Source organism: Sardina pilchardus, chromosome 8 (assembly GCF_963854185.1).
Source record: "Sardina pilchardus chromosome 8, fSarPil1.1, whole genome shotgun sequence".
NCBI classification, from domain to species: domain Eukaryota; kingdom Metazoa; phylum Chordata; class Actinopteri; order Clupeiformes; family Clupeidae; genus Sardina; species Sardina pilchardus.
Window position 1 is genome coordinate 12,057,796 of NC_085001.1, and position 27,678 is coordinate 12,085,473.

A 27,678-nucleotide genomic window follows, 5' to 3' on the forward strand; every position below is an offset into this window, starting at 1 on the left:
ATGTACTAATAAAGAAGGACAAGAATTTTTTTCCAAGTGCCATAGCTAGAGTGTTGAGAAGCTGAATGGCCAGCCGGGATAGATGCTTTACTGCATAATGTTTACTTGAGAACCAATCAGAAGTGGGAATTCAGAAAGTGGGCGTTAATATAAATGAAATCAAACTGTTTGTATTTCTTGGTGAGCTGGCCGAGACTGACGGTGAACTTTGATGCATCCTCATGTCCACAAAGCTCCATTAAATGTACCAGAGGGTGAGAAATAATTGCCAAGCTTGACTGTGTGTATTTGTGTGTATATGTGGGCGTGTGTGTGTGCGTGAGAGAGAGTGTTTTGCAAGTACTTAGGGGTGATAATATTTGAATTCCCAGCTTTGTGGAGAGGGTTGGGTGAAAGTTCGAAGTCAGTCAAAGTCTTAAAAGTGTCTCCTCCTTCAAGTTGTACATATTAAGTGAAGGACTGAAGTGATTTTTGTTAAATTCTATATTTTATCGCTTTTGTAGACAATTCTTTGTGGGAAAAAAATAAACATTTTATGGATGCATTCTTCGGCTGTGTTTGATTTCTTTAGAGATGAGACCCATACAAAAAAATAAACCGTTCTTTTCACAAACCTCTTAAACATCAACAGTGTTTTTTTACTTGCATGAACTAACACTGTGTGTTACATAATTACATTACTGAAACACTACCAAATCCAATACTTTAGTGACATCACAGATCAAGGTCAAGAAGTGAACACAAATATTTAAAGTTAAAAGTTAACAATTATTTTTACAGACAGTACCATAAGTACAGCACTTGAGATCTGGTTGAGGTGGTAATAACAGACATGTCCCATCACTACATGTCAGCGTTATAAAGACGTCCTGACAATATTTGAGCACAAGAGGACCTCTAGTGGTTGAGCCTGTAAGTAGACATTTGAGTATGCAGTTTCAGTGTATATAGTTTTTCCAGACATATATAGAGTATGTATTATAATTACAGAGCTTTATGTTTAAAGTTTGCATTACATTTAGAGTTGAAATGACTATATGTAGATGAGTGTATTTATAATGGTATATCACATAATGTGGTACACTGTAATAAATGCACTTATGTTGGGAAGGGCCTAGCACATTTTTAGACAAACTTTTGGAGATATTTAAAAAAACAAAAACAAAAAAAACTATACAACTAAAAATAAAAAAAGTTTTGAACACTTAAAAAACTCAATGTAAGAACACTAATCTATCTTTAAAAATATACTCATACACTGTGCTGTTATATCCAAGCATATAAATATACAGTGCAGTCATATTGAATATACAGTGCCTAGTCAAACTGAATATACAACGTCATATTTCCATTAGTGACTGCCGCTACAGTTTGTCCGAAGTGAGAACTGAACTGTGCAGTGTTATGCAGCCTCCATGTGACTAGTATGTGCCTCAACATCATCCCTATAATTACCTCCACCAAGGAGCTTATGTTTTTATCAGGGTTTGTTTGTTTGTCTGTCTGTTTGTTTGTTCGCAAGATAACTCAAAAAGTAATGGATGTGATCCGTATTACGGTCTGGATCCAAGTTATCGCTTGGCGGAAGTCTGCACTCTCTGAGTGCTTCTGTAGTTATTATATGTCATTTGCTGTTTACTCAAGATAGTGTTGTTTCTCCACAACATGATGTTACAGATGTCAGAAGTAGGTAGTTCACCATGATGTTGTTCACATCAGACATGACAAATGCTTCTCTGTTTGTGGCATCAGTGACGTCTTAGACTGAAACGAGAGGCATATTGAAATGTGCACGCAGCAGTGTCTATTACCACATTACGGGTCCAGCGCTCACCAATGGGGCTTTTCCATTGCATGGTATCAGCTCCACTCGACTCGACTCACTCTACTCTACTCGATGTACCGGGTGTTCGTTTTCCACTGCAACAAAGTACCCCTATAAGCTAGCTGATTGCCACAGCAATGCTGAAGAAAACAACTGTAATGTCATTAGCGTCACCTTTTGGTACCGGCTCAGCTCGCTTGGAACCTCAATGGAGGCGATACCAAAAATAGTGCCAGGTACCAGCTTTAGCTAATGGAAAACCCAAAAAAGCGAGTAAAGTCGAGTTGAGCTGATACCGTGCAGTGGAAAAGGACACATAAGACCCAGGTTCCAGTCTGGCTTGAGCTCATTACTCAATCCCACACCCCATCTCTCTCCCATTCATTTCCTGTCTACTCTCCACTGCCCTATCAATGAAGGCAGGTAAAGCCCACGAATAAACCTATTTAAGAAATCGCGTCAGACTACCTCAAGACTCTGGGTGCCTCTCATTTGGGCTTTTTTATACGTCCTCCCTCACCCCTCGGGACTCGATCCTCACTGATCTACATAAAGAATGATGGGGCGAAAACAATGGGATAGTCTATCCAGTGTTAGTTATAGATCAGTGGGAACGCCCCTCGAGGATCGAGGAGAGATGTTGAGAAGCACCTTCTGACTCCAGCAGGTTGAGACTTGTCCACACAGTATCCCGGAACCCCGGGGCGCTAACACGAGTTTTTTGTCTCCTGATGCGGAGGTCACATGCGAGTCACGATGGTGTCGCTCTCCTCCTCAGAAGCCTCCGCGTCGCTCCCGTGGCTGGGCCTCCTCCTCAAGTCTGACAAACACAAACATGACGATGCCCAGAAATGCAGAAAGGCAGCATGAATAAATTATCACAAGACGGGGGAAATTTCATTACAGATGCTTTAATGAAGTCCATACATTTCTTTTTTTTTTTTAATCTCCTCCTCGCTAATAATTTGTTTTGATGAGATTCTTGGAGAGGTTGCAAAACACACACAAAACACACACACACACACACACACACACACACACACACACACACACACACACACAGACGAACAGACACACACACACACACACACACACACACACACAGACACACACACACACAGACATACACAAGCACAAAGCACCTTTGAAATATCAAACAAGAGTGAGTGTGTTTTTTGTTTGTTTGTTTGTGGCTGCGCCTTAGAAGCATGACTCCCTCTTGTTACGACGGTAATTAATAACTTATCAAAGTCAGCACTCTCTGCTGCACAAAAGAACTATTAAATATGTGATCAAAGGCAGGGGGCTGCGTGCGCCACAAAAATCGGAGACACTTCCTTGCCTCTGTCTATGTTGTCATGGCGATGAAACAATTTTTTTTCTTTGTCTTAATTATCTCTTCCTGGGTGTTCCCTGGTCTTTGGTTGTTTTCAGAGTGCTTAAGCATCAGACGATTCAGAGCAGCTGTTTCTTCGCACACAAGATGCCACAAAGCAGCTTAGCCTACCCAGAGGACAGCCTGTGAACCTGAACAGACATGTCTTACAACCACTCACATATTCCCTCTTTTTCTGATTCAATCTCTTGATGATCTTATGCAAATATATGGTTATACATATATATTATTCCCTCCAAGTCTCTCCCCTAGTCTATATTTTTCTTTGTCTCATATGCACATACACACACACACACTGCTCACCTGAAAGCCCAAGTTTTTCACAAGAGGAGTTACAGTTGTGTTTGCGGATGAAGCTCTGAATGGCATCACTTCCCAAATTAGCCGGCCCAAACACCATATCAGCGGATGAGCTGAAGTCATTACAGGGACAAAGAGAAAAACACACAACTAATAATGCAGCTATTTCAGATGGCTTCAGCAAAGATGTATCTGACCTGGCACATAGCCAGTAACTACAGAAGCACAGAGGCAACTGCTTTCATAGAACATCTTACTTAGCCCAATACGCCATGCTGCTACACTGTTAACAACAATAATATGGTTAAGGTTAGGGGTTGGGATTGAACATGGCGCTCAGTCATTACCCAACAACAATAGACTGAACTTGAATGTAAACAAGCCATCTGCAAAGTGTCTGTACATTTGAATGTCAAGCCGTCTGTAAAGTTTCTCAAGACATCTGTACTCAAGTCATATGAACAAGACCACTGTAAAGCAGACTATCCAAATAAACTGCTTCCCATATGTTATATTTCAGTTGATTTCATGAAATGCGCTTATGCTGTTATGCTATTATGCTATGGCTCCTTCTCCATCACAGTACCTCTGGTCATCATCGGCTCGGATGACTGATGGGTCAGTGAGCTCCAGCCCCACACCTGCAAAGAGCATCACGTTATCTCATATGCCATTTTCAAATAGAGTGCTTAAAACAACGAAACATCACGTGCTTCCAGTTAAATTTATTATCTACTACAGTACTACAGTAATCACATGTTCATGAGCCCGCAAGTTCAAGTTGTTAAAAAACAATATTGGCTAATTTATTGCTGTTTGAAATTCTTAAATATCAAACTCCATATCGACCTGGCTCTAGAAGTAACACCATTGTATCTAGCAATGCTACAGTCTGCAGAAGACCGAGGTGATAATACCTTGCAGGTCTAGGACCAGCAGCTCATGGCAGGAGTACTCAAACGTCCAGTGAGAGAAGGCCAGCACTGTGTCCTCCAGACCACAGCAGGACGCTATCTCCTCGCCAGTGTTGTTGTTGTACTTCCGGAAATCTCCAGCCATGTTCCTCTCAATGGTCAGCCACTGGTCATCACCGTGCCAGTGCACAAGGGACACATCCAGAAATCTGAGGAGTAATCAGAAAAAGAAACTTAACTGACACACAAACAAACAAACAAACAAACAAACAAACATTGTGAAATATAAATCTGCAAAAGCCACACAGAATCTTAAAGAAAACACAGATACTTGGACATACTAGGGGATGCAATAACGTGAAACAAATACACGCTTACAGCTGTGAAAAGACCCCATTACTTTACTTAAAATTGACAGGTTTCCTTTAGTGAACTCCTGCTCAGGACCAAAGGGACTACTATGACAGGAACTGACTGTCATGATAAGCAGGTCAGCACTACAATAAATGGTGTTGATTTTCTCGGTGACGGAGTCGATTCCTGGCAGTGGTGCCCAATCACCTGGGAGAGTAACGCATGCTCTGAGGCTTCAGCTGGTTGAAAATATACATGAGTTTCTGGGCAGCTCTCTGCTGTTGGATTTCCTGCAACAAACATCCAAGAAATGAGAAGATTGGTCACTCAACGGCAAGCAAACACACTAAGCGAGCCTAACAATGCTCTGTCACTTGAGACCTGACACTTTGTACATCATGTTTTGGGTCCTTGCAGACTCATGGTGCTGTCAACACAACTTTTTAGAAGAATTTTAGAATTTTAACTTTCCAAGTCTTCTGCATCTACGAAAGGTGGAGTACCTTGATCTCACTTCAGGTAGATCAATTAAATTATCTATTTAAAAGTTTACCTGCATTATATGGCACAATCAGCAACTGCTGTATTTTCAAAATATTACTTGTAACAGACTGAAAGACAGTACGTGTGTGTGCCTCCAATCTCACTGCTGGTGATTCTTCCAAAGTGGCTGACTTCAAAAACCCATTTCAGATGAGGTGAGCTACTCTATACCAAATGATAACTCGTGATTAAAAGATTACTTTTATACGGATACTCCGTTTGAGCAAATGACTTGTGGCTTGTGGGAAGATTTCATTACCCGTAAACACAGACGGAGAGCGGTATCGCTGTGGAAGGCCCTCTGCCACATTCGGACCACCTCTGGACGGAAGGCCTTGACCACGTAAACACAGCCCGGCTTCAGGACGCCCTCCTCTGCCCAGGTGCAGACCACTCGCCAGGCTCGCCGCAGGCCGCCGTCCAGCACCCCCTCGTGGGACAGCGACTGGAGGATGGCCGAGCGCCCGCGGGGAGACCACGAGGACACGCTGAGGGCCCTGCTCCCGGCGCCTCCTCCTCCGTCTGACTGCGTCTCCTCCAAGGTGTAGACTGACACCTCCTCACCGGCTGCCCGCAGACAGTATATTATGTACATTAGTATATTTTACTGTTCTTTTTAGTCATGTTGATTTGTTGATTTGCTTTTTATCATCCTGTTTACATTGTAGTGTATGTTGTGTGTGGTGTCTTAAGCTGCTGGGACCTTGAGTTTCCCCTTGGGGATCAATAAAGTATCTATTCATTACATTACATTGCATTGCATCTGGCTGACGCTTTTCAACCAAAGCAACGTACAACTTTTTAAGCAATTCTAACAACAATTCTAGGATAATTTAAAAGGGCAGAGTGCAGTAAGAGTGATAATGATGCCTCAAGTCACAGCTGGAAACAGAAGTACTGAACACTGGGTGCTAGGTCTGGTCAGTGACCAGGAATTTCAAACACGGGTGGAAAACAACAGCTTCAGAAAGTCCAACCACATGTTCCAAATATTCCCCTAAAGCAGCTGATTTCTCACTAGCACAGATAGATAATCACCCGAGTTAAGTTCACAGGTAGCACCAAAACAGGGTTAGAACTTTAACTGTCAGAGGCCAAACTTTTTCCATCTCTGCTCTACAGAAGTGAGTGGATGAGCGTCATCTTACCCATCAAAGACACTGGTGTGAAGGGAATGGTATGAGCCAGCCTCATCAAGTTATTGCGCTCCATTGCTGTAAAAATACAGGGAAAACAGGCAGTGAACAGCAGAAACAGAAAGACCAAATACACAAATCAACCTGAGGCGCACTTGCTGAAAGTGTTGTTGAACAAGTACCTTCAGTACATGATAAAGAGACTGTCATTTTGAACAGTCACACAGTGACATCTACCATTTCCACAGTAGTTATCCAATAACACTTTCTAGGCCTACAGCTCAGTTTGCCAACTTACCTGAGTAGTGAGGGTGTAGGTCCTCCGTCGACTGGAAGGTGGCGCCTCTCACTGAAGTTGGGGGTCACACATGAAACACATATGCGTACACCAGAGATGTATGACAGCAGTGTAAAGTAATGTACATGTAGATGGTCACCTACCCTCAGATATAGCTCCACTTTGGATCCTACCAGAAAAGATAAACAGAAAAAAACTGCATTTTCTCAAATCACATTTTGCTGTAAAGGCTTAGTGAGGTCCATCTGTTAAATTGATTATATCACTGTAGCAGTCACCAAAATGTGTTTTGATAAGCCACGTACAGTCCCCATTAAACCCAAGAAAATGTGTTTATGTGCGTGTGTGTGTGTGTTTGAGGACAGCTACTTACGAGGACCTTCGGCTATTTGACCTCGCCCAGCTGCTCCACAAAGACTGACTCGGGCTCCTTGTGTCCTAAAAAAGACCATCATGTGATTCAAGTCCATGCACTCAGAAAACAAAAGCAACATTAGATTTAAAACTGTCTTACCTGAAAAGATTGTGCAAACCTCTGCATTAAGTCAACATGGTCAAAACCTGACAAGAATAAGAAAAAATATAACAGAAGGTCATATGTTGAAGTTCTTTAAGGAAAAAACTCCGCACACAATTTGGTAGTGTATTGTGAAGCTGAAAACCTGCTTTGTGACCCACACCATGCAGATGCAAATCCCTCCTAACATACTAGACCTAAATTATTATGTGAAATTATTCTAGACGTGTTGCATAGATTTGTTGGCTATGTCTGGTATATTCAGATATCAGCCAGATATCCATAAGAAGAGGATCCTACTCAGTTGTGATAGGCTGGCAGAGGTCGAGCACTTCCGTAGAGCAGGGAATCTCCCATGGCATCTGCCTCTTTTGTAGCAGTCTGAAGTGTGTGAATACAACTCTCTCACCTGTAGGAGAAAATAACTGGTCAGACCACCACCACCTCCCCGGTCTCACCTTACCATCTCAATACAGTATATTGTGTCAAAATTTGGATCAGCTACTGTGTATTCGTAATTCGCCTATAATTTAAATTACAGGACATTAAATGTCAGGCTCACTAATGCAGTAGAAAAAATACAACTTGTCTATGAGAATAGTCAAGATCGGAAAGCATTTTTAGCATTTTGTCAATCTTCATATAGAAGACATTTCTTCATATTACTTTCTGTTTTCAATCCAAATCTGCTTTAATATCACTAAATGGATTTTTTTCTGAGGTAACCTAAGAGGCTCCTACATGTTCTGAGTTCTCCTCCTGGATTTTCACTGTCTTCCTTCCACAGACTGTTTTCTTACCCTCCAGGGATTCAGTAAGGTCAGCAGACTTGGACAATTCTGGTCAAGCACAAAGAAATCAAAACCACAGTCGGACATTCAACAACCTTACTCCAATTGCTTAAAGTAAAACGCTACACATAAAAAAAAAGACCACGCATGGAAACCGGTCTTGTGAGTACCTCTGTTCTGACTTAACGGAGATGTAGGTGTGTCCTTCCCTGAATCGCTGACATGATCCACACTAGGGCTGTCACCTGCCAGTGCCGAGGGGGGGAGAGAGACTGGCAGAGCTCCCAGGAAGGCCATGTTCTCCACGCTCGCTGAAAGGGAGCGGCTGTGCTGGGAGGACTTCCACCGCGAGGACTTCCGGCAGCGCTGCTTACACGGAGTCAGAGCGAGCTCATCGTCTCCACTGAAGCCCAGGTTCACCAGGCCAATGTGCCGGCCTCGGTCTACCGGAGAGTCTGACAGCAGCACCGCGTGGCTGGACGTTCTGGACAAGCTCATTTCGGCGGAGTTGCTCCGCTCTTCCTCTTGGTCCTCGTCCTCTTCCTCTTCCTCGATCTCGTCGGCAGACTCCTCCCGGCTGGGGGGCAGGTGGGAGTCATGGTGCCAGGCTCTGGCTTGCTGCTGGTGCTGGTGCTGGTCCGCAGCCTCGGAGCTCCAGGGCACCAGCGGGATGCTGGCGCGGCACGGCCCGCACGCCCCGAGAGGAGTCCGGTCCCTCCACCCGACCAGATGGGGCAGGGAATCATGGGAGAGTGGGCAGCACCCCGAGGAGAGGGCGTCGTGGAGTGACCTCGGGTGCACAGGACAGGGCTTGGACTTCCACGGCTCTTCACCACCAGAGTCCTTCTCACTGCCCTCACTGCTCCTCTGGTGCTGCCACCCCAGGGGGAGAGATTGCTGGCCCACGCCCAGGCTACCCAGCAGGGAGGCTGGATGGCTGCTGTAGGGCCTCTGGGCCAAGACCGAATGGCTGGGGGGCGCGCTGCCACCTCTTGGTAGACACCAGCTGTGAAGTACCTCCAGGTGGGAGCTGCTGATTGGTCTGTGCAGGCCGTATAATGCTGCCCTCTGCTGGTAGTCGTCGGAAGCAGCGAGCAGGCTAAGGGTGTCCACTGCCACGGCAGACGTGTCTTGGAGACGGCCAAGCTGGGTGTCCAGTGTCTGCAGGCTGTCCTGAATGAAGTGGACCTTCTCAGCCACCTCACCCAGCAGTACGGTCATCTCTCCAGACCTGATTTAGAGGGAGTTAATGGGTCACTTCTGAGCTACAGAGTATCACAACTTTCAGAAAGTACTTGATGAATACGAAAATGTCTAAACCAAATAGTTTTTGTGATCTGATTTGTCACAGGTTTGTGCACATACTGACAGTTTCATGACATAGTCAGGAGGTATTCCAGCTGGACCCCTAACAAAAATAAGTTATTGAGGTGTTTGCATTTTTGAGTGATATGATTTTTGAATGTCAGATAGCAAAACCATCTAAATGTACCCATTAGGTGTGGAGATATGGTATTCTTATGTTCCATCTGACTGTTTTGGCAGCCATTTTGGAAATAATAAAAACTGTGCCTAAATGTATCATCCATAAATGTTTACTAGATGTCCTAAGGATACCAAAAATCCAAATCCAATTTTGAAGGGGTCCAACCTAATTTTTCCCTTCTGACTACTAACCATTTGGTTGCAAAATGTTTATACTGATATGAAGACATGGGCATTGGGGACATGCACAGATACTAACTTTTCTGCTGTGTAACAGATCCTGTTGATTTGGCTAGAGTGCAGGTTTTCATTTTTCTCAAAGAAATATCCTGTCACACATCTCCCTTCAAACTCATGCAATTTCTTCAAGTCGTCATTGGCCAAGAACAGCTCTGTAGAAATGGACACAGTAGACTTGACATCTGCTATGCACGGGGGCATGTCAGTGACCTTCAGAATCACATTCTCATCATGATTAATACTTCTTAAAATATCTCTCTTCCTCCTTGTAAGCTATACTTACTATAGGGTAAGAGGCCATCTGTAAGCTATATGTGAAAACACCACAGAGTTTGAGAAGTAAATTATTGGTTAGGTGATACTTTCACAACTAAGTATTAACAAGGTCCAAGTGTACTTGAGGTGACTAGGATACTTGAGTAAACCACGATTAAGATGCAGAATCAAATTAGCACTTTTATATGAAATGCGTTTTGGCATACTATCTTATTTTACACTATTTGGTTCATTTGTTGAACGGAGAAACCGACTTTATTTCAGAATTTATTCCCAGTCGATGATGTGCTATTACTTCCACAGAAGCACATTTTCTCTGACTCACTCAGCCCAGAGTCTTGCTCCTGCCCCGAGGCTCCCAGGCTCTTCCTGCAGACCTTCCTCGCGTACAGGGTCATGTGACTGAGCAGGATGAGGGGCGGCGGCAGCCACGGCTTCTCCTGATAGGTCATGATGTAGCGGTAGCGGTGGTACTGCCACAGCTGGTTGGAGATGGACTTCATGTCAAAGTAGACATTACTGTCAAACAAAAACAAATAAAACTAATTAGAGTAAATTACATTATACATTGCGTGTATGCAATGAAACATTGGACACTTGATTTAAAGAGATGTCCATTCATATCAAAATAGACTGGCCAGACTGAGTAAATCTGCAGATAGGAAAAAACTGTGTTAAAGTTCGTATTTGGCCCCGGCAGTGGCGCGACTGGCTGGGGCACCTGCACCGCACGCCGGTGACCCGGGTTCGATTCCCGCCCCGTGGTCCTTTCCGGATCCCACCCCAACGCTCTCTCCCATTCACTTCCTGTCTCTCTTCACTATCCTATCATTAAAGGCTTAAAAAAAAAAAGTTCGTACTTGAAGAAAGCTATGAGGATGTTGACCATGATGATGTACTGGAAGAAGAGGTACACAGCCTGGAGGAATGGAGTGATGAAGGCACCAGGAACACAAGAGGCGCTACTGTTTGCACAGGCTGGGACACGAAAAGAGAAAAGACACAGAGTCACTCCTTGGACACGACAGAAAGAAAGTGCAGTGCAAAGTTGCAGTGACTCCTTCAAAGTCACATACCATCACCACACCAATTACAACATTTGTTGCATTCCAGAGGATATGACACGTGACTCACAATCGATTTCACCGGCGTAAACCTCTCCGAAGATCATCCAGTAGGGTTGGAAGACCACGTCTTTGGCCAGAGTCCAAGATGGCTCCTCATCGGGAGAGAGGATGGCCTTCCGGGAAACTCCAAAACTCAAAATAACGATGGCCATCATGATCACAATGAAAAACATGTTGCTGGTCTGCAGACAAGCCCAGAGATACAATAGAACAGTGTTGAGTCTGTGCAGTTCACTGGTGATCACAATAATATATCAGATGGCATTAAAGTTGAAGTTGGCAAATCTGGCAGATTGAGGGGACTTTTTGAATGTACCGTATACAACTCTCATGACCCTCCCCCACTACACAGAACATCCTACCATTGAGATTGTGCTTGTTAGTGACTCTACGCAAACTGTGATTGACAGTCAGATCTGCCAATGATCATACAGCCCTGCGCTCATTGGACCAGAAGAACCGGGAGCGGTAGAGTTTTGCAAAACAAATAACAGGCTCTAGATGGAGGTAGAAGGGCGTTTTTTTTTCGTTTTTTTTTCAAAAACAGGCTGATTTATGTTGTTCTGTCGGAGCATACTGTCGGTTTCAGTAAATATGATCAAAAACATCTTGCCAACTGCAGCTTTAAATGTCACAATGTTATCTTTTCTCTCAATCTCACTCTTCTTTTAGATCAAGGACATAATTATGAATAGGTGTTCATGGGTGTATTGACACATTCAGGTGGACGTTGTGGACCAGCTCACCATCTTTGTGATCATGGTGAGGTAAGGACCAGCATTCTGATTGACAGCCAGCAGGTCCAAGACCCGGACGAACCAGAAGATGACGTCCAGGCAGTAGACGACGTGCCCGGCCGCCCGCCACGACGGGTCCCACCGCAGCGCCAACCCCACCAGGAAGAGGGAGATGGCGACAAAGTCGGAGACGTTCCAGTACTCGCTGAACCACACCTTCAGTTTCTTGCTTAACTTTCTAGGCTCTGACATCAACACCTGTCAAAGTGAGAACACGTCAAAGGAAATAGCAAAGGAAACACTTTGTGTTGGCTTTGAAAAGGTAGAGAATAGCTGTAAACAGTCAGGTCAAAAGGTCAAATTGTGTGTGAGTAGTACAAATAAAGAACACAGATAAACTTGTTTTATGAACTATGCGTAAGCTGTTGCACCGATGGCTGATAAAAGGCAATAAATCAGGTAAGACATTAGAGAGAGCGTCTCTGGCAGAATGTGCTGCAGCTGGTAAAGTTCCAAAGTCATGTGTCATTCAGCTAGTGGAATGAGGTGCAATAGAATCATTATCATATAATCATATCAACATAAAGGGAGAACTCTCTGGCCTTTGAGACCAGCACGCACACTATATAGTGGAATTCAAGGAATACGTTTACTCTTTAATGGAAGCCTATATGGGACATGCCCACCCTCTGTCAATATTTTCCCTATCTTTTCTCACTCTCATTTTGAAGCTAGATCTGTTTTTCCTGCACTTCCAATGACTATTTTCCTATGGATAGACTATACATGAGTAGCTTTTCACAGTAGTCAAAGTGAAGTTCATGACATGCTGTTGGAATGCGTGTCATATTAAAGGCACCTTTACCGTAATTTCCCAACTATTAGCCGGGGCTTATACATTGTTTTTGCAAAATTTCATGGGGGCAGTTAATATGGTATTAATATGTTTCTGTTTCTTTTTACTTGCATAAAACACTGCCCTGCGGCTTATACACAATACGGCTAATACACAGAACATTACTGTAATAGTTTTTTGTTTCCAAAAATCATTATAATGGCACACAACCTCATGCCAACATGACAAACGGCACTTCTGCCATTGTCTGAGCAGCCCTTGTGTAGGCGATTAGCAACCTACCAAACTTCCTAGTTTCGTGTAGGAAACTGCCTCCCCCTCCCTCCTCCGAAATCAAATGCAAAAGAGCTGCTATGCTACAGGAATTCAGAGATCTTTTTCTAGAGGGCTTTCGGCGCATTCCCTCTGTATCATATCGCAGTTATGCTCATACTTTGTTGCAGAAGACAATGTGCATATTCATTGGGCCTCTCAACCAGAGACCCCTGAGAGCAAATCTTGTTAAGGTTGCCGTTAAAGGTAAACAAACACATTCTGCTATTCTGCTTTATGGCCTGTGCTGATGGCCTGTGACCTTCACTTTCTCACCTCTCTGGCCTTCTCTACTGCTGTTGATATGATGTAAGCAATGACCAGCCATTCCTGAGGACTGGGATGATCCTCCATCCGCACCAGGACCGTGTAGGAGAACAGCATGAGGAAAGCCAAGTAGGACATCTGCAAAACAAACCATGACAACAGAGAAAGATATCTGTTCATGATTTATGATGGTGCTCTGTCATTATGATGTCTAATAATGTCTACTTGATGCAGTGCTGTTCTTCGTCCGAGATCATGTCCTCCATTGAGAGAGGAAACGTGAGATGTGCACTTACGGTGTGGAACCAGAATTTGACCACTGGAGCGTTGTAGAAGTCGTACAACTTCCTTAGCCACTGAATCCACTGTGAGAAGAGATCTGAGGAGCATTCCCGGCGTTCCGACGCTTTCTCGGCATCGTACCCCTGTGAAGGACCCAACAGCCGCATTCAAACTCATTGCATTTCTATATTCTAGCAAAGATCCTTCATTACTATTGTCTATTTTGTCTATTGTATTTTTGTATTTGTCTTGCTTACTTTCTCTGTGCTTGACTTTTTATTTTTCTTGTTCTGTTTGCTTTTATTCTCTTTTTTTAGCCATATCCTATGTACAGCACTTTGGTCAGTGGAAACTGTTTTAAATGTGCTCTAGAAATTAAATTTACTTACTTTACATACTAACTGACATTACCGCTTTAACCCTCTCTGGTTCTAGCCATCGGGAAAAGATCTCTACACCAGATCTCCCCTCTACTGGTACTGCAGGTGATCAGCACTTACTGCCTTTGGTCCTCCTTGTGATTCGTTTGCGTCAAGGCCACGACTGTCCAATCCAAAGTGCAGTGCTTCCTGGGACAGAGGAACGTGCGACATCTCCGCCTGGCTCTTAAACTCCAACAGCTGAATGGACACTGGCACCAGGATGCACAGGATGATCTGTTGCATTCATGTTCAGCCACGTAAGCACAAGACACACATCCGCATGCTTATGAATAATGCAACACATACAGTAAATTTACAGTGTGCGCTGAAAACAATTACGTATACATACACGTGCGCACACTGCACATACATATGCTAATGAATGACACATACAGTACTGTAGATACATAGAAAAACACAGCCCTGCACAAGCAAATAACGACACATATACAGTACATACTCAAGCACGAACACGAACACACACACACACACACATGCACGCACGCACGCACGCACGTACGCACGCACGCACGCACGCACGCACGCACGCACGCACGCATGCACGCACAAATTACCCTCAGCTATACGGATCTAGAGGAAGTCTGGTAATTACTGCAGGTCTAGTAATTAGTCAAAACAGCATACACAAGCTAGAACAACACAAGTGCAGACATTTTATAAATTTCCATGTTTTAAAAAGTCCTTCCCAGTGTTTTGTGTATTTTATGTCTACTGCCTGGATTTACTAATTAGCTCAGCTCCAGGAGGTAGAGTCCACTGTGACTGTTTCTTTCCTTGTTATAATGTCGTTTCACTGTCTTCATTAAAGCTAGCTGTGTTACATACAGTTTTATATAATCATCCTTTTATTTGTTGTTATGGGAACAGGAATACAAAAATAGAAGTCATATTCAAGTGTAATTTTAGATTGTATTAATACAATTATTATTATTTGTTTTAATCAGACACACTACTGAACACTTCCACAGCTGAATGACTATATCAAAGGTGAACTATGCAAGTTTTTTTTTAGCTTAATTTGCCTTAACTAATCAGCTTCTGAGTCATTATCAGCTTCTGAGTCATTGGAATGGCTAATTGACTTATTTCATGTTAAATGACGCTGTCTCGCTTCCCCCTGAGCTGAAAAACCACGCATGCAAGTTTGTGCCACCGAGCACTGGCAAACAGAAAGTCTCCAGCCTCGCGATCATGCTCATGAAAAGGCAGACTGACTGATTGAGGAGTGTTGTAAAATATATACGCTAAAACTGTAGGGGAAGCTCTAAAAGCGTAAAACGAGCGAAAAAACGAAAGCAAAACCGGCGACGAAAACGTCAAACCTGCGTAATTTCCCTTTAATGAACATGTTAAGCAGAGCAGCATGCCGCCTCCTTGGCCCTCCTTCTCTCTCCTGGTACTAGGAGACTGGGACCCACACACACATTCACACCCCTGTCTGTCCTGTTCTCCCTTTTGTCTTGTCTTTTGTTGTGCGTCTTATATGTCACTATGCCTGCATGGAGAAATTGCCCCTCGGGGATAAATAATTTTTTTTTATTTTTTTTTTTTAATTGAATTCACCTTGAACCAGGAGTTCTTCCTCATGTTGAGCCGGCCCACCCACAGGTCGGTCAGCAGCGTCTGGGTGCAGGAGTGGGCCACGAAGGCCCTCAGGCCGGACGACACGGCCATCTGCAGGCAGGTGAAGTGGCTCCAGTCCTTCATCTCGGACGTCAGCAGCTTCATGGCCATGCGCTCATTCTCCCGGAAGGCCTTGTCCAGCAGGCCCACAGCCAGCTGCCCAAACTCTCTGGGGATGTTTGCACAATAAGGACTCGGTGAATGGGGGGGGGTCAGCTGAAAGTGAGCTACCATTCTCAGCTAACAGAATGCTCTGCACATTATATCTTTACTGTGTGTTTACGATGTGTTTTGAGTCAATGGGGTAGTGCAGGTTGGCCATAACTAACTTGTAAGAGTTTGTCTGTACAGTTGTACAAAATATGTTAACTTCCCCTGAGAAATTAACTTCTTTTGTTTGACAGAGCATAAAGAACATGTGTCAAGGTGTTTCTGTGAATTGATGTGTGAAGTGTGTGTGGTGTGTGTGCGCACTAACAGCGAGTAGGTCTTCAGCTGATCCGCGAGGCTGTCGGCCATGTTGCTCTCCTTGGCCTCGTTGGCCATGGCGCGGTAGAGCTTGCAGGCCACCACGGCCCTGGCCATGGCCTCCTCCCCGTGCTGCCACAGGAAGAGCGCCATCTGCTGGCGCCGCTTCAGCACCGCCCACACAAACAGGTCGCTGAAGTTGTAAACGTAGAGAGCAGGCTCACTCAGCTCGGCGCTCGGGCCCACCTTCGGCTCGGACGGAGTGTCCGGTTTCTCCTAAAACACATCGCACAGGGTTTTGTGATGTACACTAATGTACACTAAACATCATAAACTGAACTTGGAATTGAACCCACAATTTTTCTGGCTACTGCAGGCCCAGCTCCTTAGCCACTATGCTACCACCGCCATCCAATCAGCAGTTACTTTACAGTAAACACTTGCATTACCTGCTACTATCTGCTGTGCTAATTAGGTCTCGTTTTAGCGACTCGCATGTGACTGAATGTGGTCATTGCGACGATTAAAACCCCCAAATCCGAACAAACCCTAAACAGCTCACAGGCAAACATAAAAGCAGAGAAGAATGAGATTTTGACGTACTTTGTGTTTGTACGGCTGAGCAGTGCGGAAGAAGTGCGTCTTGGCTGAGCGTCCCGTAGAAGAGAGGCCTCCCCTCTGTCTGGCAAAATGACCTGAGCTCTCTGGAGAGCTCCCCTAAAACAGCAGCAAAACACTCCCATGAGTAGTACTGAGTATTTCAAGAAGCGTAGTGGTTTAGTGATAATCCTTGATCTTGAAAAAACTTGAACTAATAAACCTCCTATCTGAAGAGTAAATGGTAACGTTCCTCATGAAATATCTTTTGTAGAAGTGATTTGTTTGAGAGGATGCTCCTTCCCAGTCTTTTTATGTGGTATGTATGGTAAGTATGGCCTTCATCGGACCACGATGGCATGTTTGCTTTTGCCAGAAACGAGTGACAGAAATGAGTCCAGTTTTACAAAGATTGTGTGTGCAACCTTGTGGCTTTGTCTTGGTAAGGGGATTGAAGACATTAGGCTCTTCAATTTTTACGAAAATGCCATCATTTATCATATTACTCTGAATTCCCTTATCCAGATTTGCCCTGGAGATCAAACCTTCAAAAACAAACTTCCAAGGTCGTGGTCCTCACCTGAGCACACAGACGACTGTAGACGGCGCGGAAGTTCTTGCGCGTGTAAGCGCTGCGGTAGGCTCCTCCGATCAGATACTCAATCAGCAGGCCCACATCTATCAGGGAGATCCTGTACCCAGCTGGGAGGACATGCTGCAGAACACGGACCCAACAGAGAGAAGAACATTAGAACATTAGAACATTAGAACATTAGAACCACATCCACAGTATTCTAAAGTAGGGTTCAGACCAAAGATTCCAGACGAGACGAGATGAGACGAGACACGACGTTCTAAAACCTTGCAACTGCGACTAAACATGTTGAATGCTCTGCGACGGCTCGCAACAATGTGCAACATTTCATTCACACCGCTGCAACTCGTCTCGTCACAAATCTTTGGTGTGAACTGGTCTTTATAATGTGCAGAACATTTCCTTAGTGAAAAATATGCAATAGACGGATTTAAAATTTCAACTACCGGGTAATTCTACTAAAAAGCTTGCACCTTTTTGACATCCTCAATTAAGTGGTGAAGAAAAGTATCTGTTGGACCCTGGTGCTATGAGAAAGAGAGAGGAAGATGCACAAAACACATTCTATTAATGAAGCAGTAGCATCTCTCGTCTCTATTGCCGATGTCTTATTGCATGGACAACTGGGCATATGACAACACAAATACAACACAAATCAACACATCTGTAAATGTAACGCCGGAAATCATCAGTCAGTTTGCTGGGTGTGATGGAAAAATGAAAACATCTGTCAAAGGTAATGGCAATGTCATCACAGCTAAAATGCTACCTTTCTCTCAAGAAGAGACTTTGGGACGATATGTGATTGCGGTGACAGTTGATTACCGTATTGTACAGTTCTTCCAGGCGGGAAACTGTCAGAAAGCGGGTCATCGTCATGCCATTCTCAATGAGCAGCTTCACAAAACTCACACGATCCAAGACCAGGGCATCCAGCATGGCCTGCTCCAGGGAGCCGACCTTTGACACACAAACACGCATCGCGCGCACACACACACACACACACATACACACACACACACACACACACACAAAATCACAGACAGACACAGACAGACAGACAGACAGACAGACAGACAGACACACACACACACACACACACACACACACACATAAATCAGCAAATACCAACAGGCAGCTTCACCACCTACTGTAGATGTATAACACAGAAATGATAGGCAAAAGTCTGTGTGTGTTAGCATCTACTCAGCATCCCTTAGCATCCCCGCATCCCCTCATCCCCCATTGTGTGTCAATGTTTTAGATTTGTTAATTTACTGACTAATTACAGTAGATAATTACAGTCATTCCTGAACCAGAGAATGGAACTAATAAGCAAAACAAAATCAACATATCAACAGCTAAAGTAAAGGCAGAGACATGTAATCACTGCGCTCTCCTGCCTCGGTTAAGAGCTGAGGCTGACTGCAGCGGTACCTGCCAGTGCTGTCCGTACACCAGGATGTGCTTCTTGGCCACGTCTGCTCGGTCCCAGGCCAGAGCCATGCTCAGCTGCTCCAGGGCGGAGGCCTGCATGCCTGACGGAGGCATCGCCACAACACACAGCAGGCACATGGAAAGCAGAACATAGCTGAAGTATGGAAATAATTAGAGGTGGACATCCCTAGCCTAGAAATCTAGACGCCCCTAGCGGCAGCAAATGTAATTTGGCTGGCGGGGCAGTCTAGGCACGATCCATTGAGCCAGGAAGCTGAGAACCCCCAGCACCAGCGGCCCAATCACAGGGCTTAACATAATGGTGACTGACATGCGACCAGAAGTTGCGACGGTAACGCATCCTGTTATTTGAAAACAAGAAGATGATTCGTTTAGCGTTATCCTATTGCGTGGAGAGGGAAGGTTACGCATCCTGCTACTTGAAAACAAGAGGATGATTCATTTAGCGTTATCCTATTGCGGGGAGGGAATTTGAAAGACAACTGTTTATCCCACCCCTCCGATTGAGCCCTGTCTATGGTGAGTGTCCAGACCCTACATCTTGATGTGGGTCTGGCTCGTCAGGCTAGGACATCCCAGGCTCAGAAAGTAAAAGTCCTGCCACATATTATCTCTACCTGTGCACGTAACACAGTGATATCACTAATTATATGATCTACAGTACCTGGCTGCTAATTAGGATTAGCTGGTTTACTAAATGGTTGGATAAAATACTTGGCAGGACTTTAACTTTCTGAATCCGGGATGTCTGCCCCTGGAAATCATTTCCAGTGAATTGATCCTCACTCTAAGAGAATAAGGCCCTGTGTCCACCAATCATGTTTTTTTGCGCTGAGAGTGCCCTCAGCCTCCTTTCTCAGCGCTTCAGTCAGCGGTCTCAGTGCTTGTTGCGACGTTACGAGGTTTCCCCCTCTTCAATTTTGATTGGTCTTTAAGAGAGAAGTGACATGGACAAGTCCAGCATTGTTCCAAAAGTCAAACAGATTTCAACTTTCGACGCTCAGAGTGCTGCGGGAAAAAAGCGGTCAGTGCCGAGTGGCTTTTTCCGGCCTTTTCCGCTCTTGCACTTCATAGAATTTGTACTGCAAATAGCTCCCATCAGTGCGAAAAAAACGTGATTGGTGGACACAGGGCCTAAAACACTTGACAATGATGAAGTGAGAGTGTTTAGGACACATTTAACAGGGTGGACTTGACTTATATTGCCTCTGTTGTCAACACATTTGATCTGACAACTTATTTACATTAGGCTAACCCAATTCTGAAGAAGGGCCTAGATAATGTAATGGTATTGGTTTATGATTGCGTCAGGGGGATTCACGGTGGTGATGAAAATAAAATGTCAATTATATTATAGGTTAATAATATGGGTTATTTTACCTTTTAGTGAGGCTGTCAAAATGGCTACATCTGCATCAGGCTGATCCTCAGAGTCACAGTCAAAAATTGTGACCTGGTTTGAGAGTGAAGAGAAAGAGCTAAGATGAACTCTTATGCAGACAACAAACAAACAAAACATTGTCTTGGAAGAACAATGGAGATTGTTGGAAGATTTGCTGGGCCTGCTCTCAGACATCTTAGGAAGGTAAACACAGCCTCCAGAACTTTGTCCACACAGTGAATAACTCTAGAGGTGACCTTTACTCGTCTATCTCCATCCAGAGACATTTCACGACGCAACACACTGGTTTGCGCCTTCTCATTTCCATTCCTGTGTGGTTCCCTCTTATAAGCTTGAGGTGCTAAGCAATGAAAACAGGAAAACACCTACCCCCCTCAGAGCAGCCATTTAACTTTGCTCCAGTGCAGAAAACCCAGTTCAGTTCTTATGGGCTTCTTCCCCTACACCCATCTCCTACAGCACTCTTCTCTGAGTGATTCACATCCAATCAAAGCATTGGCGTGTCCAGGGAGCAAATTAATCCCCACACTTCTATTAATATGGAAATATGCTTCATGGCCCATCATTCCAATTAGTCCTCCACACTCTTAATTTAGAAACGCAAGAACTAAAAAGAAAAAAAAAGAGAGACTGAGAGAAAGAAAGAGGGTAGGAGGGAGGGAGGGAGAGAGGGAGAGAGAGAAAGAGCATGTGACGGCTGGGTGTGGCCAAACTCAAGCATTCTGTTTGATGGAGATTTGTGAACGTGGGGGGGCTCACAGCTCCATGACTGGAGTGCTGAGGCCCAGTGCACAGCAGGCGTCGCTGGCACACACAACAATGCCAACACTGTGCTCGCAACACAGGGAGAGATGGAGAGATGGAGAGATGGAGAGGAAGAGAGGAGGAGTGGAGGAGAGGAGGAGAGGAGGAGAGGAGGGTGTAGACAGAGGGAGAACTTGGTGATTGAATGAGAATGAGAATGAGAAAAGGATGACAAAAAGAAGGAAAAATGAGGAGAGGAAAGAAGCAACAACACTGATGAAATAAATGTATAACTTATAATATATACGTTTTTTTTTTTACTTTAAGTTACACATTATAATATATCAGTGAGTTCCAAGTCCATAATCATAGTATATTTTGAGGGGCTGTGGTGTTTTTTCATGGTTCAAAGGATACATTCATGGTTTCATAGTCATGCGCTGCAATATTGGGGGCTACAGCATTTACTAAGCATTTCAAGGTTACTACATATCTTGAGCAAACCGGAACAACAGTCAGAGGAGTGGGGTGTGGGAGAGTACTGGGAGAAGGATCAAGGGAGAGGTGATGATATCAGCTGGTGGGGACAGAGCAAGGACAAGTGCCAGGTGGACACTGCCAGATAGGAAGTAAACAAGATAAGAAAGCCCCAAATGGAAAGAACCAGAAAAACACAAGGTTTCACAGTTGTGCATATATTGTTATGCATGATATGAAGATGGCTTCCACCAATATACTAGATCCTGCTCGACGCTGATTGCCTAAAAGGTGTTTTTGGGAATGGTGCCAGCTGGTGACATCTCACCTACTTCTTATTGCTTGATGGTCGGTCTGGACATTGTTTGGGCTGTACTATCACTGCAATACGGCGAATAAAGATCCGCAGTCTTCAGAGATCCCCTGTCTGCATTGTCTCCTTCGGACGCCTAGTTCCACAGTGCTAATTAGTGAATTGTTAAGTGTTAATTGCTAATTGGATTCGGAAGTGGCCATGCCCCCCTCCCAAATATTCAGCAGTGCTCATATTTAGCCACAATGTCGTTGGCACAATGGCCGCACAACCACAACACATGGCGTGTTTTTATTACATTACATTTAGCAGACACTTTCTGTCCAAAGCGACTTACATATGTCAGCTATATTACAAGGGATTACATTGTCCCTGGATCAACTTGGGGTTAAGTGCCTTGCACTTCCGACAACTTTCAGGCAACTGCATGCTAGCCAAGCTCCTTAACCACTACACTACCCCTGCCTCGCTATTCTGATATGTTGCCGATTTTAGCCAATGTATATAATTCTTTATTTTCATTCCTTATCTTTGAAAAGTGCTACCGAAGGCTTGTAGTAGCAACCTGACTGTGACATACCACACATTCCTGCTCTGCTTAGTAATGTTTATGAGAAGAGAAGGCTGAAAAATCCACAGGAAAGGGAAGTGATGAGAAGAGATGATAAATGCGAACGTGTGTGTGGGTGTGTTTGTGTGTACTGTAGATGTTGTCAACATCAGTGAGACCAAAAGATCAAATAGCTCTTCACTGAGTATACTGAAGGTCTGTGACTCTGGTGAGAGTGTTGAGCTCACAGCTTGTTGAAGTTGACAAAAAGTCTACTGAGTTAGCATCCATGTTTGAAGGGGTCTACATTAGGGTGACATGTACTGTAACCATCATAAGAATGACATGACACATGTCATGCACATTAATGACACATTATTGATGTTTATGACTGTATGTGTCTGTATGTGTCTGTATGTGTCATTCGGTTTTTGGAATGTCAAGTTGACATTGTTTTGGTGTCATCATTATGACAACTTGATATTAGCCAAGATGACATTATTTGACGGTGTCTTTGTCGTGACAACTTGACATTATAGGCAATAAAATGTCACCCTTATGTACAGTAGACCCCCTCAAATAAAGTGTTACCGAATCCATTCATATTACGTGTCATTGTGCACGTGCACTCTTGCATACAGCGAATACTGTACATACAGCATCTCGGTGGTCCATGCAGTCCATGAGGAGGCCGTAGAGTTCACTGGCCTCCATCTTGCCCGTGCTGAACACGTCCTGGATCCTCAGGAGCAGGTCATCTTTAATGTCTCTATCCATCTGTCTGCGAATGCAAAGACATGCATATTACATGGGATGTCACATCAGTACACACACACACACACACACACACACACACACACACACACACACACGTATGCATACATGCACACACACACATACACATACACACACACACACACACACACACACACACACACACACACACATACATACACTAACACACAGCATGCGGATAAAATAGAGCGAGCATAGATCACCTGTCTCCAGCGGTCTGTTTGTGCACAAATGCCAGCAGGTCGGCTGCCCTCCCAGTGCCCTCAAACACAACGACGGGCACCGGGGGAGAGCTCTTCACGTACTCCAGCACCTGAGCCAAGATGCCCGGACCACCCTCTACCACCACACACACCACAGGAACACCCTGGCACAGTCCTGACAACACACACACACACACACGCACGCAAGGACACGTATCTATAACAGAGTTTCAACAGACATCAACTTGCAAAATCGAAAAAAGGAAATTAAAGGTGCACTATGAAATCCTGAATGATGTTACTTCTGTTGACAAAACAAACAAACCACTACTTTCCAATGCATGCTACTAAATCAAGTTGGCTGAAATATGGTTTGTTATGTTTTGGTACACATCCTGTCTCCTAGTGTTTGTTTCATGTTTTACAGCCCCTGTGTTGTCTCCAGAGACCGGATTTTTTCACAATGTATTCAGGGACCAGGCAGCAAGCTGATCAAAAGGAGATGGCTATGATTTGAGACAAAAATCAAATTGCTCTAAAAAAACCATGCAAGATCTCATAGTGCACCTTTAAGGTAACCCTGCGATCCATTTGTATCGTAAGTCACCCGCCCGAGTTGTAAAGTGTAAATTACCCAGCTTTCTTGCAGCATTTTACGGAGGAACGCCCCCTTTACCTCGGAGTACTTGCGAGTACCCCGAGTTGGGCTTACGACCTGTAAACAAATATGGCTGCGCCCATAGTCGAGATGAGATGACATGTGTTTTCTTTGTATTTGTACCGTGTTGGTCGTTTTAATGACAATGGAATGCTTTAACACACTACATTACATTGCTGCTTCAATCTGGTCACCAATTCATACATTTAACGGTCTTGCTGTGCGTGCAATACAATGTAATGATTTGTTTTCCAGCTGGTTTGCTAAAGAGGCTAGCACAAAACAATAACAATGACTAGCTAGCCTGCTAATCCCCATCTAGCTCATTAGAAATGCGACAGTTCTTGTTGAAATTGCCTAAAAATGTTTTTATTATTCATTCCCATTGACCATACCCAAAAAGGGAGAATGAGGGACATCTGCTTGTGTTCTAGACACATGTCCAGCACTAAGAGACAGTTGCTGCCCTGGTGGCATCCATGTTCTTTCCCAAAAGACTACAAACTCCAGCGTTCATGCTAGCCACTAATTCTCACATGTCGGGCGGGTAAATGTACGAGACTGACAAACTAAATGGAATGCACCATAATGTTGGCACAATCAAGAGACTAAACGCAGAATTTTGAATGAATATGCACATTTGAATCATGCATATATTCGTACACATTCTCTGTGTTTGCATGGAACAGTAGCAGATGCAGTGGCATCATCATTACATAAAGCAAACACACTCACTGGGGTGAATCTTCTGCGAGCGGATGTGGCGCTCAAGTCTCTTCCTCAGATCCAGTTGTCCGCCATTTTTTCCCAGAGTGCCATCGTCCACGAGCAGGAAGTGGGAGTGGAAGCCGTTTAAACAGGCCCGCTTGCTCAGTGGGTTCCCCACAGTCTGATAGGGCCTAAGCACCTGACACAGGAGAAGGCCACAGCTAACAGAGACACAGCAAAAAACACGGTACTCCACAAACAAGGAACGACAGGGCACGAAAGAGAGAGAGAGAGAGAGAGAGTAGGGAGTCTGTCAATTCTCCACATCATGTTGAACTCACATCTTTCCCTATGAGGTCAGTGTGGTTCTCAATGGCTCCCCAAGGTGTGATCCCCACAGCGTTCCTCTTGCGCAGGTCATGGGTGCCATACTCTTTCATGGCTTCCCCAACGTACCTGGACGCCCCTGTAACACAAGGTACACTACTAATACTCACTACACACAATGCCCTAGCTAGCACACCCACAACAGAACCCTACAGCAAAAGGCAAAATCATAACATCAGTCTTCAACAATTGGAAATAAACTACGTACCCCATAAGCATTTTAAGTCACTCAAGGGATGTTAGGGATATAACCTGACAGGTAAATGACTTTTACCTGGCTGTAATCTTTCCTTAGATGATGATGATGCTTACCTGTGTTGATGCCATCTGTGAATACCCAAGCCCCTGTGCTCTCCGCTGCTCGGATGAGCCCTTTGCAGAAAGCCTGTGACACCTTGGGGGGCAGAGCGAAGTTCTCGGCCCCGCCATGGACAGAGATCACCAGCTTGGGCAACTCCATCTGCCACTCTCGTAGCATCAGGTGCACGAGTTGCTCCGTTCTGGTGTCACACGACAGCCTCACGTACTGCAGGTGAGAACACAGGTGCATATCAGTGCTATGACACAGTACCACATGTTATTTTTAATCAATCAAACAAATCAATGAAAACAGGACCAAATATGGATAGAAAAAAAACGCCTTCTCATTGACCACCATTCATCTATCACTCACCTTGGCCCGACAAGACCTCTTTGCGCTATCCTGGAAGTCTATCGAGCCAAAAGCGTCTGTTGGACTGGTTTTGGTGTGGAGCTCCACGGACCACTCCCCAGCATCTTGAGTGAGCTCTGCCTGGGTGAGGCTCAGGGTCCTGGGTGTGAATGCCGAGTGCTCCCCTATGAGCCTCCCACAACAGCACCTGGGGAGGTCAAGAACGTATCAGGGCACAGATCTGAGACTATCTAAAATCTAAATTGAATTGATGATGCTTGAGATGGATGGATGGATGGATGGATAGACAGATACTTTATTGATCCCCAAGGGAAAATTCAAGAACTGAAGATTGAGACCATTACAAAAATTATAAAATCAATATACTAATACCTGATTAGATTTTGGCACACCTGACAAACTGAGGAACATCTGTAAACAAATAAATATATATTTTACCTACATTTTACAAATACTTTATTACACTGTCAATATATTCTACTATATAGCCTAAGGCATGATAATATAAGTCTATTGGACCTGTGGGTGTCCCAGGATGCTGGAATGAATTTCACACATTCTCTCTTGAAGAAGTTTCCCGCAATCCAAGTCTTACTGGCCTTCAATGAGAAATCAGAAAGAGTCACTTCTCCAAACTCCCAATTGGAGATTATCAGATCATTCCAGATTACATTGTTTTCTTAATAATCAGCATGGAGAAAATCACCACCTGCATTTTTTTCACAGACTTGCTCAGTATGCAAACAAATCTCAGATAAATCTGACTGGCACTCCACTGTTATCAACCATCCAATTTGGAAATTCAGTCAAGGGATTTAACTATTCGTTTTACAGTGGGATCCTTTGGTGTGGCATAACAATCATGTTAATAGAATTACACTGTAGAAGTCTGTGTCCCACGAGTTATATGGGCGTCCTCAAATGATTCAGAACTACACAAAGACATTTGGTTGAAAAAAAGGCAATCACAGGAAGCTTGCACACACATCCCTTTCCTGGTATTGCTCGGAATGAATTACACTCCATGCATTCACACCACCCCATGAGTCCACACCCACCTTGCTAGACATGAGAAACCAAATTTCCAGTTAGTTTATTGGCCCCAAAATGTCATCGCTACATACCGGCATCACTATGTTAACTCATTAGGAGGGAGGAAATAGTATATGGGTGGCTTCCACTGCTTGATCAGGTAGGTAGCCCACCTTGGGAAGCTGAAAACAACAGCGAAAGAACAGTGCATGCGTATTGAACATCTTGAACCATAGCCTATACCAACATACTGTAGGCCGGGAATATGATCTATATTTTCGCACTGAATAAAGGGATTTGGTAAATGGCCCATGGGGTAGCCTACGTTTACTAACAACAAGGGTAGTTTATGTCTCGCCATGGCTAGTTTTGCGTTATATTAATACAATTAAACGTAATAACTCTTTTATAAGGCTACTCATTTCATTCACTCAGTGGTATAGCCTATAAAGCTGAACACACATTTCTGCGGCATGTCAGAATTCGGGCAATTACCTCAATTTGTCATGTCGATGTATGTATGTCGAGAATTTTGCCAGAATAAATGTCTTTGCTCTGTATGCCAGTGCTGTAGGAACCCTCTGCTGTAGGAAGGAGTGGGTGGGTGGGATTTCCCGCTAAAGTGGCGTCATGATAAAATATAAATAAATAAAATGTAAACTTGTGCATGGCAAAATAAATGTAAGACCTCACGTCACGTTCAAGACTATACCAACACATCCTAATATAGAGCTAAGAAAGCTGAACATGATGGTTAGACAAAAGCGCATATCCTTTCATCTGTTGACACTTGTTGAGGCGTTAAAGAACCGGGGTGTTCTGAGAAGAATGTTGCAAATTAATAAATAACTGGTCTGAGCCTACCCTCAGGCATGCCAGTGATAACAAACAACCCA

At 44.2% G+C, this 27,678-nt stretch overlaps 1 protein-coding gene across 1 annotated transcript; it reads right to left on the reverse strand.

Moving 5' to 3' along the window:
• Positions 1 to 26,880, reverse strand: trpm6 (transient receptor potential cation channel, subfamily M, member 6). Its single transcript, XM_062543864.1, has 38 exons — positions 26,875 to 26,880; positions 26,270 to 26,349; positions 26,123 to 26,161; positions 25,751 to 25,937; positions 25,390 to 25,603; positions 25,032 to 25,156; positions 24,718 to 24,889; positions 23,325 to 23,499; positions 22,984 to 23,107; positions 20,221 to 20,293; positions 18,820 to 18,920; positions 18,208 to 18,342; positions 17,856 to 17,909; positions 17,368 to 17,502; positions 16,201 to 16,466; positions 15,663 to 15,891; positions 14,157 to 14,312; positions 13,671 to 13,799; positions 13,384 to 13,512; positions 11,949 to 12,197; positions 11,210 to 11,384; positions 10,936 to 11,053; positions 10,401 to 10,594; positions 9,819 to 9,951; positions 8,245 to 9,305; positions 8,025 to 8,122; positions 7,584 to 7,692; positions 7,281 to 7,327; positions 7,140 to 7,204; positions 6,910 to 6,935; positions 6,767 to 6,817; positions 6,481 to 6,546; positions 5,592 to 5,899; positions 4,997 to 5,079; positions 4,439 to 4,644; positions 4,108 to 4,162; positions 3,525 to 3,634; positions 1 to 2,645 (listed from the first exon to the last, which is right to left on the reverse strand). Exons 1-38 carry the CDS (start codon positions 26,878 to 26,880, stop codon positions 2,566 to 2,568), a joined length of 5,763 nt encoding a protein of 1,920 aa, XP_062399848.1. The 3' UTR covers positions 1 to 2,565.
• Positions 26,881 to 27,678: the final 798 nt, after the last annotated feature.